At 33.0% G+C, this 17963-nt stretch overlaps 1 protein-coding gene across 3 annotated transcripts in view; it reads left to right on the plus strand.

Moving 5' to 3' along the window:
- The window catches only part of LOC143257518 (protein FAM184A-like), a 104848-nt gene that overhangs the window by 71352 nt on the left and 15533 nt on the right, over positions 1 to 17963 (plus strand). For all 3 annotated transcript variants that reach the window (XR_013031895.1, XM_076516289.1, XM_076516290.1), the window contains 7 exons: positions 382 to 520; positions 5498 to 5710; positions 6174 to 6327; positions 8967 to 9094; positions 12870 to 13054; positions 14384 to 14530; positions 16802 to 16919. Coding sequence is in view for 2 of the 3 variants with exons in the window: in XM_076516289.1 (XP_076372404.1) it covers positions 382 to 520; positions 5498 to 5710; positions 6174 to 6327; positions 8967 to 9094; positions 12870 to 13054; positions 14384 to 14530; positions 16802 to 16919 (1084 nt within the window). In the remaining variant the exon portion in view is untranslated. The remainder of the gene's footprint in view (positions 1 to 381; positions 521 to 5497; positions 5711 to 6173; positions 6328 to 8966; positions 9095 to 12869; positions 13055 to 14383; positions 14531 to 16801; positions 16920 to 17963) is intronic.

Below are 17963 nucleotides of genomic sequence, written 5' to 3' on the forward strand. Positions count from 1 at the left end.
GCATAGTGCCTTATGCCTTTCACCTTTTCTAATATTCTGAAGGTGGTTCTGTTGAACCTTTCTTCCTTATATTTGATGAATAAATGTACATGGTTACGTTAAAAAAACACACCTGCATTTTACCACACAATAACAAAGCTCAAAGAACTATTTATCAAAACCATCATACTTGATTGGAATCATGTTGAGAAGCCAAGCTTGGTTTTCACATTCTCAACAGCATTTGTTTATATATATATATATGTGTGTGTGTGTGTGTATTGGTTGTAGTCATATAGAGTTGTTTCATAAGAAATAAAATCATACTTATCACGTTTCTTTTTTATTACCCTCATATATCAGCAGTCATTTTTCTGTGTAAGCTGTGTTTTCTCTTTACAGGAAAGAACTTGATCAAATGAAACAAGAAATCACATCTCAAGGTACAGCAGCTCTTGAAGAAGCTAATACCAGAAAATCAATGGAGTTTGAAGCATCCAAGAGAGGATGGCAGAGCAAGATTACTGAGTTGATGGAACAGGTTAAATGAATTTTATCAGTTTGGTTCTGTATATCAGTAAATATTTTTTTTTAAAAATCAAGCTACTTCTGCAAACATCTGATATTTTATAGCCATGGTTTTATAATACAGTGTATTATTGAAAGTTTTTTATTTATCTCTTAATCCTCGGGTTATGATTTATCTTAATTTCAGTATCAAATTCTTCTAATATTAGATATACACTTATTGCTTGTCAAGATATAATTAGAAAAATTTAGAAGCATTTTTGAAATGATACTACTTCCACTTAACCATCTCAGTCCAGGTCTGCCATCTTACTATTGTTAAAAAATGTTGCTATAGCATACCAGTCTTTATAGCCCATCAGTTTTGCATCCTTTTTTGAACATGTGACTTCTCTCCACCAATCTTACTGTACCATCTATACTGGTGCAGCTAGCTTTCTATACTATTTGAAAACAATCTTCACTTTCTTTATTAACATTCTAGTGCAGTGTTTCCCAAATGGTATGCGGCAAAAGTTTGTAAATGTATGGTATCCAGTATGCTTTTTCATTACTGTGTAAAATAATCAAGTTTATTTAGGTCAACATGGCCTTATTGTGCTGACACAAGGCATTGAAGTAGCATAAATGGAAAATTCACATTTCTTTCTATGGAACTTTCCCCCTGATACCATGCCTCCATGTAATATCCTGGATTAGGTATTGTTCTCTTTTCACAGATCCATAATAAGTTTTTCAGCATGCATTTCTCCCTCCCAGAAGGTACACCCATGTTTAGCATGTTTATATGAACTTGTGTATATTTACTAAGTTTGATTTTATAATACTTTTAATATCTGAGGTACTTTAGTTTAAATTTTCATTTACAGTTTGATTATTACTTTGTTTTATTTCATATTTGGTATAAATATGGGCTTTGCACGATAGTTACTATTTGGGTAATTGTGACTTCAGCCAATTTTTGTGGGTGTGTTGACTCATTATTTATACTTCCTTACACTCTTTATGTTAACTAGGTTGGAAGTTCCTTTTTTTTTTAGTACTCACTTCTAATTCAGGGTTAAATTTGAGTCAGATTTTGTTATTGTTAACTGGGTGTTTTTTATTCTCATGTTCTCCAAGATAGGTTTTAGTTTTATCAGTTCTTTTAACTTCTGAGTAATTTTACTGGTTTTGTACTTTATGTGTTACTTATTGTTTTCTGTCAAATTTAAGACTTTTAAAGTTTATTATTTTTATGTACTTTGTAAATTTTACAAATTTCTAGCTTTTGTTATTTTTTAGTACTGAGTGTTTTCTCTAAGTATATTTAATTTATGTCATTTTTAGCTACACTTCATGATAGTTCCTTGTATTCTGTGGGTTCTGTCTGGAGGTTTCTGCTTTCAGTTACACTCCCCTCCCTATCCACTTCCGAGATCTCTATCCTTACTCTTCTGGATTGTACATCTTCCAGCCATCTTACCTAATACATTCAAGACCCATTACACAAAGGGGCTGTCACTTGGGAAGTACTCACTTAACTGAGGTTTTACTCCCATAAAATGAACTCCCAGTTGAACTCTTATCTGGAGCCACCTTGCTTCACCATAAAATCTAACCTCTCACTTTGGGGACTCTGGATGACCAAATCGTTGTGACAGGTGCCTCTCTTCATAGTCCAATTGCTTCAGTGTCACATTATGTTTTTCAGTTTCAGGTGCTTGTTCTGTGGCTTTGTGTGTTTTCTTGAGTAGTATACTCTTTTGCCCCTCATTTTCACTCATTGTGTCTTCAGACTTTCTTTTTTATTGAGAGCTGGCTCCTTCTCACTTCCTTTCATGCCTAATTGATCAGTTATGCCTGCTTACTTCTTTAGGAAACTAATAGGATGGAGTTTCCTTATCCATTTGGAGAAGTCCATTCTTAACTCCACTCACTAACTTATTCCATTGGTGATTTTCTTCATTTCACATGGTCATCAGACTCATCCTTTTCCATTTGACTCAGGGATATAGGACAAGCAGTATCAATATTCATACCTTCTTTTCTCACTGCACAAGGATAGTCTCTCTTTTGGGGAGGTAGGCTTTCTCAGAAGTTCTCATTCCCTTGGATCAAAATCACAGGCATTTTCTTCAGTGGATGCTTCTTGACCATTGGAACTTCTCCCATGATCCTTTGGACCATTCCATTACCTTTCTTCCTAAGTTCATGACCAACATTGCTTTGTTGCTTGACAGGGAACTGACTACAGTGGGGGTTCCCATTTCTACACTTTATTTGGAATCTCATCTGTTTACCAATACCTTCTTGGTAGATTTGGGTGCTTTCCTTGAATCCCAGGGGATATATGATTAATGACCTGTTGAGGAGGCTACTGTACATTTTCAACAACCCAGAACTTTTGGTAATTCTTTAGGTTCTGTATCATTTCTTCTTACTTCTGAAAGGATGAGTGGTTATGATTCATTCCAACTTATCATCAGCTGTGTCACCAAGCAAGGGAAAACCAAATCCATGTTTCCAGACTCTGGATCTTCTTTACCGGGCCCATGACCACTGCATGGTGATCTTGGTTGGTCATGTTCCTAGCATTATGAATCTAGTGACCAGTCACTTACCCTGTTCCAACCAGGTTCTCTCCAAAGAATGTATCATTTTTCCACAAGCATTAATATGTAGTGTTTAATGCTGTATATCAATTTTTGTTGTCATATCATGGCCCAAAAAGCATAGAGAATTTTCACTAGAGCAGAGAATTCACATGAAAGTTTAGTGTGATGCTGATTGGATTCTCTGAGAAATAGCTGGAGACTTGAAATGCTCTCCAAACATTGTAACATACACCCTAGATCATGAGATTGAGACAGGTAAATTTAAAAATAGGAAAGGAAGAGACAGAATACCTAAACTCAGTGATACTGATGTTAAGTGTCTTTGTTTATGTATCCTTCAGGACAGAAAGAGGACTGCTATTGATATCAAGCGTGAGATAAATTACCATGTACCAAATGATAGAAAATTGTCCAGATCTACAGTATTAAAAAAACTCAATGATAATGGAATATTTGGTTGTATTGCAGTTAAAAATTCAGTCTACAAATATTATCAAAAAACGGAAATTTGCTAAAACATACAAAACTGGTCTGTTGATGATTGAAAAGGTGTTATGGACAGATGAGTCCAAGTTTGAAATAGCTGTTTCAAAGTGTAGGTTGTAGGTCCAGAAAAAGAAACGTAAAAGATGTTTACCTTAATGTGTATCACCTTCCATAAAGCATGGGAGAAGCAGTGTGATAATTTGGGTTTTTTTTTCTATCAAGATAGTAGGAGATATTTGCAAAACAGATGCAATAATGAGTCAGTGCAAATACCATCAGATCAATCATGGTATAACCAGTAGTTTGTTTCTGCTATCAAGAAGATAATGACACCAAACATTCATCCAATCTATGCAGATATTACTTAGCTAAGAAATAAGCTGCTTCTTTTCAATGTATTAAAAAGCACTGAAAGATTGAGAAAAGCTATTGTGGGAGGAGAGAGGTAAGTATCTCCTTGATAACAAGAAACCCATTTGAAATAAAAATGTATCTCAGAATGGCTGGTGTGTGTATTAACACTTTTATTGATAAAGAGAGAACAATGTTTCGACCTTCCTAGGTCATCTTTGTTAACTTGAAGATGGCCTAGAAAAGTCAAAACGTTCTTCTCTGCTTATCAGTAAGAGTTTTAATACCCATATCAGTCCTTCTGAGATACACTTTCTACACTGCTATGGTGCTGTAACTTGTTATACAGGGAACGTTGTACAAAACATAGTACCACATAACCAGCATCATTGGTTCTACTTGGCAGCAAATGACAGTAGAAGTGACTCATCTCCTTTGCCAAGTTTGGTAACCCACATGAAACACATCCAAAACAAGGAAAACAGTTTAAATATCAAGAAAATATCCCAAGAAATATCAAGAAAGATAGTAGTCCCAACAACTGAAGCCTGCAAGATAGCCTTAGAACTTTACATCCAAGACATCAACCCATTGATACACATCTCCAGCAACCAATTAGCAACCTTTATAGAATTCACTACTTCCAAAACTAACTTTACATTTAAAAACCAAAACTACCTACAAATAAATGGCCTAAGTATGGGGAATCTCATGTCACCAGTTCTAGCCAACATTTTTATCACACTGATTGAATCTCAAACGAACAATTCAGCCTTACACCCACCTCTATACTGGTACAGGTATGTTGATGATACAATTTCAGTATTCACATCTACAGAACACATACTTAGTTTTTACAATCACATCAAGTCGATACACCCCAAGATTAAGTTCACCTATGAACAGGTAAGTATTTATTGGAAATCTATTTTCAGTGTAGGAAAATTATAAAATGCTGAAAAATATGACATAAAACTGTAAACAAATTTTTAATGTAATGTAGTATATAAATAAGAGAGACAAATGTGTCTTCATATTCAGAAAAAAAGGGCATAATAACAACCTGAAAGGGCTAAGAAAAGTTTAAATAAATCCTTAAAAGAATGTATGGAGAAAAAGATAAACTATATCCTCAGATGGCCTGAAAAACTTTTAAGATATATCTTTAGAGACTCGTGGGAAAACTAAGATAGCATTTCTGAACTGCTGGGTCATATCTAAATTTTATAACTACAGACACATTGTATCATAAAATAGTGCAAATCCAACATGTTTATATTTCATACAATAATTCTTTATAATTCATGTCTGTACAACTCTACAATTAATTGGAAATATGTGTGAACTAAAATTAGTTCTTCAGCCCATAACAGTTTCGACATTTTTGAACTAATTAAAATCAAAATGGTTTTGATGAACCATGAAAGTATTTGTTTATATTTATTATTGGAGATATATATAAAATCTCCCCATATTTATTATGTTATTCATTAAATGTTTCTCTTTTGTTCTTTTCTCTTTCCTTATTAATTTGTTAAATTTGTGTCTGATTTTAGATAACTCAGCTGCAAAAGATGTCTGAGGAAGCTGAAGAAAAACATTTGAAAGAGGTAAACCAAATCAAAACTGAAACTCAAAGTGAACACTCTAAGCTACAGAAGGCACTTAAAGAATTGGAAGAAGATTATAAGCAACGTATAATCACTCTAGAGTGTTCATACTCTGATAAATTACAAACTAAGCTTCAGGAAAAGGAATTGTTTTATTGGGTATGTGTGGTGTTACGTATTATAATTTATTTCGGACAAGTCTCTGATTCATAGTGTTACATATTCTTATCTCAAATAACCATAAATTTTAATTTAAAATTCAGTGGACCATTCCATGGTTTGGACAACTTTCTCAAAATGTTGGAGGTATTTATAAACTTTATTTTTATTTAATGGTAGTACTTTAATATATCGATTGAGTTTAAAGTTGTCGTTTTGCCTTGGTTGATCAAAGTTGAGTCTATTTTCTATTTCTTTACAGGCTTGCTCTTTCTCGGCTTCAATATGGGCTTGTTCAAGCTCAGTTTGTTTCCATTTTACAGATGCTCTGTAAGTTGAATTCGTAAAAGTGAGGGTACTAGAGCAACCTTGGTTCCAACTCCTCTTTCTATATGCATGTTTTGATAACATGTACATAATAATAATGTCTATCCAATTTAAAATAGTTCTTTTGCATTTCAAGGAAGAAAAGCAACAACTAGAGACATGCCATCAAAAAGAACTAGAAGCCCAAGGAGAAGCTCATAGGATTGAGACAGAGCAAGTGACGTTAGAATCAGAACACTTTTGGAATGAAGAGAGAGAAAGACTTCAGAAGAAACATGCTATTCATATTGGTAATTTGTTATTTTTCCCCTCATACTACTTTCATAGGCACCAATCCATTGAAATATGTTTTGTTTTTTTATATTTATTGTGCCCAAGCAACAGAGAAGTTTAGTCTCATTTCAATTCTGTAAACATTTACATTGAGTTATGTAGAACATTTAAATACTTTTCTGTGAGTTTATGAACTATTTCTTTTGTTGCACTTGTTTTATATGTTACTTACATTCACTTCTTGTTATCTGTCCAAAGATCTGAGTCAAAGATTTCACTTATTACTTTTCCTTTAATCGGTTTTTTGTTTTACATTCTGTATAATCTCTTTTTCCTCAAGAAGTTCCTTTTTTAAAATTTGAATAATCTGGAATCAAATTCTTAATCCTGAATAAATCTATGTTGTTTTTTTTCTTCTTTTTTAGCTACTGTTTCATTTCTCATTTCTATGGTAATTGATCACTAAACTATTACACTGTCGAACATCGAAATTTTTGTTTATCTATTTTGCCAAAGAACATTTGAATATATGGTAAATGAGTATTATATTTTAAAGAGCTCTAATGAAATATTATGAACTTACTTTTTATACATTCTTAGGAGTAGTTAGCTTTCTTATTTGAATGCTTTTGTTTTTCAATTAAGACGTTGTTTGCATCAGAATTAATTTATTTTTTAACCCTTTGACTGCAGCTGCTTCAAACATTCACAGAATTCTTGTGAGTTGTATACTGTATACAGTGCAGTGTTATTCAACTGCAAGATGTGGATCATACTCTGTACCCATCTCTCAGTGGGTTAATAATGAGTTTATTTTTCTTTAAACATGTTGTTACCTGTATACTATATGCAGCTCACTAATATTCAACTGCAAGATGTGGATCATACTCTGTACCCATCTCTCAGTGGGTTAATAATGAGTTTATTTTTCTTTAAACATGTTGTTACCTGTATACTATATGCAGCTCACTAATATTCAACTGCAAGATGTGGATCATACTCTGTACCCATCTCTCAGTGGGTTAATAATGAGTTTATTTTCTTTAAACATGTTGTTACCTGTATACTATATGCAGCTCACTAATATTCAACTGCAAGATGTGGATCATACTCTATACCCATCTCTCAGTGGGTTAATAATGAGTTTATTTTTCTTTAAACATGTTGTTACCTGTATACTATATGCAGCTCACTAATATTCAACTGCAAGATGTGGATCATACTCTGTACCCATCTCTCAGTGGGTTAATAATGAGTTTATTTTTCTTTAAACATGTTGTTACCTGTATACTATATGCAGCTCACTAATATTTAACTGCAAGATGTGGATCATACTCTATACCCATCTCTCAGTGGGTTAATAATGAGTTTATTTTTCTTTAAACATGTTGTTACCTGTATACTATATGCAGCTCACTAATATTCAACTGCAAGATGTGGATCATACTCTGTACCCATCTCTCAGTGGGTTAATAATGAGTTTATTTTTCTTTAAACATGTTGTTACCTGTATACTATATGCAGCTCACTAATATTTAACTGCAAGATGTGGATCATACTCTATACCCATCTCTCAGTGGGTTAATAATGAGTTTATTTTTCTTTAAACATGTTGTTACCTGTATACTATATGCAGCTCACTAATATTCAACTGCAAGATGTGGATCATACTCTGTACCCATCTCTCAGTGGGTTAATAATGAGTTTATTTTTCTTTAAACATGTTGTTACCTGTATACTATATGCAGCTCACTAATATTCAACTGCAAGATGTGGATCATACTCTGTACCCATCTCTCAGTGGGTTAATAATGAGCTTATTTTTCTTTAAACATGTTGTTACCTGTATACTATATGCAGCTCACTAATATTCAACTGCAAGATGTGGATCATACTCTGTACCCATCTCTCAGTGGGTTAATAATGAGTTTATTTTTCTTTAAACATGTTGTTACCTGTATACTATATGCAGCTCACTAATATTCAACTGCAAGATGTGGATCATACTCTGTACCCATCTCTCAGTGGGTTAATAATGAGTTTATTTTTCTTTAAACATGTTGTTACCTGTATACTATATGCAGCTCACTAATATTCAACTGCAAGATGTGGATCATACTCTGTACCCATCTCTCAGTGGGTTAATAATGAGTTTATTTTTCTTTAAACATGTTGTTACCTGTATACTATATGCAGCTCACTAATATTCAACTGCAAGATGTGGATCATACTCTATACCCATCTCTCAGTGGGTTAATAATGAGTTTATTTTTCTTTAAACATGTTGTTACCTGTATACTATATGCAGCTCACTAATATTCAACTGCTAGATGCAGATCATACCCTATATGGCAAATCAGTAATCAAGGGATTAATAAGTTTCTTTTACCTCTGGCTGAAAAATGATCCAAAAGCATTTGTTCTAAGACAGTGAGCATTTTAAAGATGATAATTGTTATGAATGTAATATTATATTTGTACTCCTAAAAAAAAAATTAGTGTGATAATGAATTTGAAAACTTTAACTTAATACTAAGCATCAACCAAAACTAAAACACCAGAAAATCATTCTCAGTAATCTCAAGTTTATTACTCTTACTGTGTGTAGTTTTATTTTAAATCTTTAACAGACAATATTAATAAACCTTTTGCTTAGGTTTGATACGTGAAGAACTGCAAGTCGAGAAGAAACAAGCACTTGAGAAGCAAGCCCAAACTCACAGAGCTGAAGTCAGAAGAGCAAGAATGGAGTTAGATGCATGTTTGAGAGAAGTTCACCAGAAAGTATGTTATCAGTTACATTGATGTACATACTTATTTTATAATATATATCAGTAAAAATCTTGTATATCGATCTAATGAAGATTAATGACGTTTCTGTAATTCTAAGATGATACACACCTCTATGCACAATTAAGCTACCTACTCTATTATAGAAAATTACATTCTACTGACCTTTTAAACAACTTCCATCTAATCTCACTGGATTTCTCATGAGTTGTGCTGCTATATAATGATTTTATATGGCAAAATCCTTTTACCAGCAGGATGGTGATACACCACTTTGCACACTGACTTTCTCTTTGGTTATGAATCCTTGCCATTTTCCTCAGCATTGAATACATCAAAAATATATTTATTTTTCAATACATTAAGATATGTGATGTTTAAGGAACTTAATTTCTTTCTTTTCTTCTTCAAACTATAAACACATTAGTTTATGTTACATCTGCTAAATATGTGAGTCAATAATTTCCTCTTACGGGTTATGTAATAACTATGTCTTTGTGGTGGCAAGTTCACTGGAGATGATATGACAGTCATATTTCAATCAAGGCCTTATTCAGACATTTCTTCCCCTCATTTTAAAGGGAGCATAGAGAGACGAATTTGATTGTTTCCTTCTCCTGCTTATGCATTGGGAATTTCTCTTCCTGTTAACAAAAAACTGTCAACTTTATTTCATTACCAGAACTTAATTCCACAGGTGTGCAGAGTTTTTTGTCTTTCTCCTGGGTCAAATTCTTCTTCTCCTTACCATAATCAAACGTGTTTATCTTTTCCTTGAACAGATACATTCTTGATTCTCAAGCCTTGCTCTCTTCATCCAACTGATTCTTATAGCCTTGATTATAATTACAATGAATCCTCTTCCTCAATTTCTAAGTTTGAAATTAACTTCACCTGTTTTTTTTTTTTTGTTCTTGTGTTTTTGGGGTGTGTGTGCATGTGTGGAGGGGACAGATTATTTGGTATTGGTTTTGATCTCCAGTGCCAAACAACCATGTTTTCACTTGTTTTTTACTATATCTCTATCTCTTTCCTTCAAACCTCAAGTCTTAGGCACTCCACCAGGCTCAGATAAATTTGCAGGTAATTCCCATTTGCTTCACCTCTCTACTGTGGCCAATACTACTCCTCTGCTTATTGACTTCTTTCTTCCCTAGTATGAGATCTTTGTTCTTTTTATGCCCTAAAGTTTGGAAGTGTTCCTGATTTCATTGAATCATGGGCTGAAGCTACCCGTTATCTTTCCTTGTTTTTGTCCTTTGCTTCCATACTGTCCCAAATCAATTGTATCTCAACTTGGTCCCCAATTTCCTATCTTTTAATTCCTACTTTCCTCCTCTACTCAGCTTCAGACTAATCAAATTTGGTTCTGTACATACAGAGGTTACTCTGTTTTTTGCCCATGGACTTTCACTCCAGTTTTCTCCCCTTTAGCCCTTGTCTTGTTTTCTTTTCTCTTTCTGATTCAGTCTATGTACAGTGTCTTGAAGAGAAGGTGTTTGTCAACTTTTCCAAAGTTTTCCTCACTCCCACTCAAAATCTTTTTCACCTGGGACTGTTTTTAAACTCATTTCTCAGCTCTTCCTAACCTCCTCCTATCTGTTGGTGAACTACAGAACTACTAGTCAACAGGATGTGCTTGTATTGTACTCATAGTGTTTGGTGATCATGACTTCACTGGAACTGCTTATCTCTTTGTGTTGCACACACATGCATCTCCTTTGTTGGTTTTTGTACAATCAGAGGAACCTCTCATGAAAAACTTTGACAATGGTTTATCTGTTCTCTCCTTTGCTCAAGGATTTATCTTGATGGCTGGACCAGTTCAATATCATCATTGGTGTTCCTTTATCTCCACCCAAACCAGACCTGCACCTCTTCACTGAGGCTTCCCTCTCTAGTTGGGGAGTATCTCTGAATCATAATTTCCCATCTGGTGCATAGGCCAAGGATGAGTCATATCAATGTACTTGTTCCCATATCTTACCCTCCCTCTAGTGGATAATTTTGTTAGGATACATTATGACAACTCCTCATTTTTCTTATATCAGCTGCCAAAGAATTTCTTACTTGTTTGAAAGCAAGGGATCCTGGATCAGGTTCCCCATGACAGTTTATATAAGAAAACTGGTCCTTGTTATTTGGCCAATTTTCTTTGGGTTAGTTTTATTGCTTGCCATGTACCAGGTGCTGTAAACCTTTTTGTGAACTGCCTATCTTGCCTGGACTGTATTCTGCCCATGGAATGATCTATTCACCCCCCCAAGTTTTCTATTATGGGGGGTCTCTCTTTTGGGTTTCACTCACTGATGCCATACTACCAATCCTCCTCTCTTCTGATCACCTGCTCCCCATCACTTGACTTTAAGTGTTGATGCCTTCAGCCAAGATTGGTTTTATTATTTTCATCATGCTTACCCACCTCTATCTGGCCATGGCTGTGGGTCAGGACATCTCTTGTTGTGCCCTCTTGGTGGTAACACTCTGGTTGGTTCAACCTTGGTTACTTCTTCTATGCTACCTGGCAACACAACCCAACCTTCCCCTGTCAACTATACTCTTTGTTTTCTGCTTCAACCAAGATAAAAAACAAACAAACATTACCTTCACTCCATATAAAACTGTGTTTGATGAAGCAGTTAGTAAAGGCCTTAGATAAAGAAAGCAACTGTTTCAAGTATCTATGTGGGCAATTCCAAGCTCTTTCAAAAGTTAAACTTAAAGAAGAGAGTTTTATTGGTCCTCAAATTATGAAATTGTCTTTGCCTGAACAGTTCAAAAGGACAATGAGAAAAGTTGAAAAAGAAGTGTGGATTTCCTTTAAAGACGTTCTTGACAATGTTTTTACAAAACAAAAAGGCCCAAATATTGTCAATAACATGTTTGATAAATTCAAAGAGTTGGATTGTAATATGAGCCTTGACATTCATTTCTTACACTGACATATTGACTATTTCCATAAAAATCTTGGTGCCTAAAGGTTTCATCAAGACATAATGGCTAATTTGTGATGGTCATTGAAACAAGACACTCCAGAAGCAATGTGTAAAAGAAAGACCAAAACAAATAGTTCTGAAATTAAAAGACATAGATTTTTTTTTAATCAGGATGAATGAAGATGAATATTTGTTTGACATCAATGTTCTTTCCTCTTCTAGCAAAGTTATATTATTTGGTTAAAACTGTTCATTTGATTAGTGCATAAAAACATTAAGTTAGCATGAGCCATCAAATAGATTTTCAGTCAGTAATTTGTTAGTTTAGCATTATTTATATTTGTGTATAGATAGATATATAGAGATAGTATATTTAACTTACACAGAAATAAGAGAAAGATTTTTGTAAAACCAAACAAGATCCATGAGCTTTCTCTTCTCGTTTATGTTAAATTAATCATAAAATCAGTTTGTTTGTTTTTGAATTTTGTGCAAAGCTACACGATGGCTATCTGCACTAGCCACTCCTAATTTATGGGTGTAAGACTAGAAGAAAGGCAACTAGATCATCACCACCCACTGCCAACTCTTGGATAACTCTTTCACTAATGAATAGTGGGATTGACTATTACATTATAACACCCCTACAACTGAAAGGATGAGCATGTTTGGTGTGACAGGTATTTGAACCCACAGCCTCAGATTACAACAAAAATCTTGAAAATGTTTCATATAACATTATTGAAATGTCAAGCAGTGTGTACTTAGAACTATATTTGCAGATTCAGTTAATATACATAAAAATATATGTCAAATTACAATGTTTGAATTAGGAAGAAACTTATGCTCTGAAAGAAAGACACTTAAACAGAGAACAAGAGGAAGAAAGAAGTCAGATCGGCCAGCTGAAGACAGAAATCAGTTCTCTGCAAGATAAGTTAGAACTTAAGAATAGAGAGCTGGAACAGAAACAGGAAGAAATTACTAGAGTTCGGAATGAAACTGGTCATCAGTTGAGGTAGGAAGTTATCTAGAATACACTTTGTTGTAGTATTTGTTATTAAATGTAATCCTTTATTTATAGGGTAGTATCTATCTATATGGCAGTGTATGTTACTTTCAGGATGTGGTAGTTCATGCTATTACACTCTAAATTGACTTAATGCAGTTTTCTATCACACTGTAAATTGACTTAATGCAGTTTTCTTTTGTAATTTACTACAAAGTTAGGTACACTAAGCATAGTAAGTAAAATGTTTCTTTCTTAAACTGAAACTGAATATATATGCCAATTGAAGTATTTTAGTATATGTATTGATACATGTATTAATTAAAATATTGATTTCTGTAGTAAACTTCCTAAATTTCCTTTAGAAACATCACTACACATATTTTACAATTTCAGACTTTTTGTTTTAATAATTCCCTGACATAGACTTCCTGGAATAACATTATATGGTATGGTAATAAAACCTTCCATTATCATGATGTAAATTTTTGGTTTTGATTAAAAATTGACAAGTAAACAGTAAAAAGATTACTTAAACAATGAGGGGTTTTCTCTCAGTCTGTAATGAGTCATTATATTGTATGATGATTAAGCAATCAAAGCATTTGTTTCACACTAGTACTTTTCCAACTGAGCTTAATTGAATATAATTTCTAAAATTAACTCAATCTTAATAAATAAAATAATCCAGAACATTTTATCAAGGCTCATCTGTAAGTCTGTAACAAAACCAGCAACATACACACACACATAATCACTTTACATCCAGGTGAGCCAAGCATGTACATAATTTTATTTACAAAGTACTCACTTCAGATGGCCCATAGTTAGTTCTCAGTACAATAAGTCCACATGTTGAGGAATCTACAATGACCTGGATTTTGACACCAATGTTTTATACCTGAACTATCTAGACTCAAGCCTAAAGCAGATAATTTCAGTTGTGACCATTACATTCTGGCCTACTGAACATACTAATGAACATACTTGTTTCTTAAATGGAGCAGTTCGTTTTAAGTTTTAGATTTTAAAGCTAGAAATCAGCCATCTCCATCTTTAAACGTTTAGTAAAATCCTTTAAAATAAGTTATTGTTATTGTTTATAAATCAGATGCTTAACTTATGAAGATTATTCACTCTTCTTGTTCTAATTCAATAGTTTTAACTAAATAATGATCCTCAATAAATGATAACCACTCTTTAGATATTCTCCCCTTATAACACAAGTTGATTACATCTGGTAATAAGTCGTGTTTGATATTTGTTTATAGTTTTAGGTATGTTCCACAGTTTTGCAATATTTTTAATAAGTCTGTACTTACCACTCTCACTTATTAGAAATGTTGAAAATTACTGGCAAGAAAGATTTGCACAAGAACTCAGGAAGACAGCTACTGAGTATGAGCAACATCAAAAAACTATGTTAACAGACTTCAACAAGGCCCAGAGACTTTTGAAGGATAAGATTCGTCTCCTTCAGAAAATGTACGTTGAAAATTATTCAAAAGATACGTGCTAGGGTTTTTAATCTGTTCACTACTTAGGATGCACATATGTACATGCTTATTATTCATTTGCACATGCTAACTATACACATATCCATCGAAAATAAACAAGTGTTTTATATTTGTTTTTATTGCTAAAGTTATTATCAATATGTTCCATAGATGATGCAAAGCATCACAGAAGTTAATGTGTAAGCCTAAAATTTAAAAACAATTAGAAGCAGTGCTGAATTTAAATGTTCATCATTCAAGAAAAATTAATTTTTATCGAAATTTCAATCAAACATATTTCTGCATTTTGGTCAAAGAGAATCATAATAGTCTCATTCTTCAGTTTATTATGAATCACTTACCTATACCACATTCAGAAAATTCTACCCTTCGTTAGTAACCTAGGAAAGAATAAACAAAAATACATGATTCTCCTTTCCCAAAATAAGCACTACAATAGTGTCTAAATCTTCAAATAACTAGCATTAATGTGGATTATTGTGGGTAGGTGGCTAGTATGCTTTTCTTATAATTCTTAATCTCCATGTTTTTTTGTAATTACTTCTAGTTTGCTCTTTTTGTATTGATAAACTGTTATTAGTAAGCAACTTGTATTTTATTATATTTATTAAAATATAATTGTATTACATTTTATTGACTATAATGTTTAACATTAACTTGAATGTCTTTTAATTATTTTTACACTTCTTTTAATTATAAAGATTATTTTATATTGTTGACATAATTTAGGGTTTTAGGATTAGGTGAAAACCTTCAAATGCTTTTGCAATGAGATTACAACTTAAAGTATCAATAACAGAATGAGTACCCATGTGACAATTCCATGCATTCCAACTGTTAGAGGTTTTAGTTTTCTTATGTGTTGATTTATGGCATTAAATAATGCTAGTTAATATTTAAGTGATAAAAACATGTCATAAATTTTGAATTACTGGTTTCTACTGTTTATTTTACTATACATTTTAGCATTTAAAAATAGAAAAGTAACAGCTGTTTACAGCTTGGGTATTTTCGTTGCAACAGTACAGAGGTTGAGTGTGTTACATTAGAACGGTTTTGGAGCTTCAACACATTGTCATTACATCTAGTCATACTCTATCTGACAACTATACATCTAGACCATAGCTCTGAACCATAACTTTTATTGCAAAAGACTGTTTTATAAGCCTCTCATAGGTCCATAGAACACCACTCCTCCCTGTTGGCTGTCCATATTCCATATAGGATACAAGGATAGCAGTGCCTAACCACCCATTTCAACAATCTAACTGCACAGAAATTCATAGGTACTGCATCTGGTGACTTAATGGATAAGTATGTTATCACATGAAAGAGCAGGGAATACCCATTTCATTCTCTTACTGTGTGAAGTATGACATAGAAGTGACTTGTGTAGCTTTTCCAGACTGGGAACTTTCATGATTATGTCACATACTGCTGCTTGGGACAAGTTCTTTTACCATTGATCTTTGTGTTTATTACTCACCTGTTATAAAATGCCACACTTTAGTTTGCAACGTGTTACAAGTCTTTTTTCATGTGGTCCTGGTGTCACAAGTTGATCCATGTTCCTTTGTTTTCCAATGAAATTTTACTACAGCAGAAGTCTCCTCTTATAAATTATAAATTCTCAATCTGAATACTTATAATTGGATTGTATGTATATTTTGCATCTGAAAAGGTTGTAACAAACCTTTCCCAAAGCAATCAGTTTTTGTTGGCATCAAACATTGAAGAATGTCAAAATGTAGTTCTGATACATGCCTTTCATACTCCAGATTAAAACAGTTGTTCTTGTCACATGATTATATTAATATAGTGCATTTGACTCTGTGTATTACAACTAAACACATTGTATTTTCTGTTGGACCCTGTTTTTGGTGATAACTTAATTAATAATGATAATAACATATTAGCATAATTTATATTTATATGATCATATATGTATCCACCTAAACAAGAAATATTATTTTAACAAAAGATTAATGTTTGGCCATATAATTATTAATGATATACTGCACTTCTTTCTTGTATATAGAAATGTTAATACAAAAATTACTTGAAATTAAATAATGAAAACATTCCTTTTTTATCATTTTCAAAGCCTTGTATATATTTGCTGTTACACAAGTAATTAATAGCATGAATAATATTTAATTCTATATTGCTAAATGATATATATGTGTGTATATAAAGTATATTACAGATTTTAATTTGTCTAAAAATTTTCACCTGAAAGGCTGCAGGAAGCAGAACAAAGATGTGCTACTCGTAATTCTCGTCCAGAAGATTTGGAAGTTATTCGTCAGTTACAGAAGAGCCTCACAGACAAGGAGGCCTCAGTGTGCAAACTTCAGGTTATATTATAATAAAACAACCTTCTGATGGTTTTATACATTCTTTTCTCTTTTTTTAATATGATATTATGTTTTTTACACTATGATAAGGGTTAGGGCTCCCAGCCAGTAACATTCTTGTCATGACTTATGCATATCACATAAACATCAGTGTAAGTGGATTAAAATTAAACTTAACATATGACAGTGATGTATACTTAAAATCAAATTATGGTTAAAAATTATATCAAACCCATAACATTGTATCATAACCAAATTTTATTTAAAAAATCATTCATATCAGTATAGAGATCTGTATAAACTTTTTGTTACACTACAATAAGCCATGGATTTCTATCTTCCTATGGAGTTAAACAGTTATTCTGAATTCATTCTTTTTTCTGAATATGTGTAGGTTTTGTGTAACACATGGTTGAAAAACTGTTAAATAGATCTTGTTTCAAATTACCTTTGTTCTCTTGCTGTTCTTGAAGTAGGTACTACCAGGTAGAACATCACTTAATTCATAATTATGTAATAATGTCAACAGCAGTGTTCTTCAGTGGTTGTTTATGTTGTATATAATCTAGAGGTTATGGTCATTGTGTGATGTACTGTGTAAAACACTGATATGAAAAGCAGTTTCTTGAGTTATACTCACTTCCAACTTTGACCTGTGACCTTACAACTTCATCCCATAAGACACCTCTGCAGCCAACAACTGTCAGTTAATTAGTAATGTGAAACATCGTGGAAGGACTTTAAGAGCTGGGTGTTGAGAGCAGGTAAAAGAAAACACTACTATCATCACTCCTTTGGTTCCTACATACAAGTGTAGTGCATTGTGTAATAACATTGACAGTAGTATCCTTCAGTGGTTGATCAGGTTATGAACACTGAATTGTGCATGTCACTCTAGGTTTTTTGCAAACTAAGAAATGTTGCTTTTAGTCATTCTTGAACTTTGACTTTTTCTCAATTGATAAAGTCTGAAGTAAAGGTTAATCGTCTAGAATGGGTAAAGATTGCATATCTTGTTTTTATCCAGTCTTATTATTCTGTTTA

The sequence above is a fragment of the Tachypleus tridentatus genome, chromosome 7, assembly GCF_004210375.1.
Source record: "Tachypleus tridentatus isolate NWPU-2018 chromosome 7, ASM421037v1, whole genome shotgun sequence".
Lineage (NCBI taxonomy): Eukaryota > Metazoa > Arthropoda > Merostomata > Xiphosura > Limulidae > Tachypleus > Tachypleus tridentatus.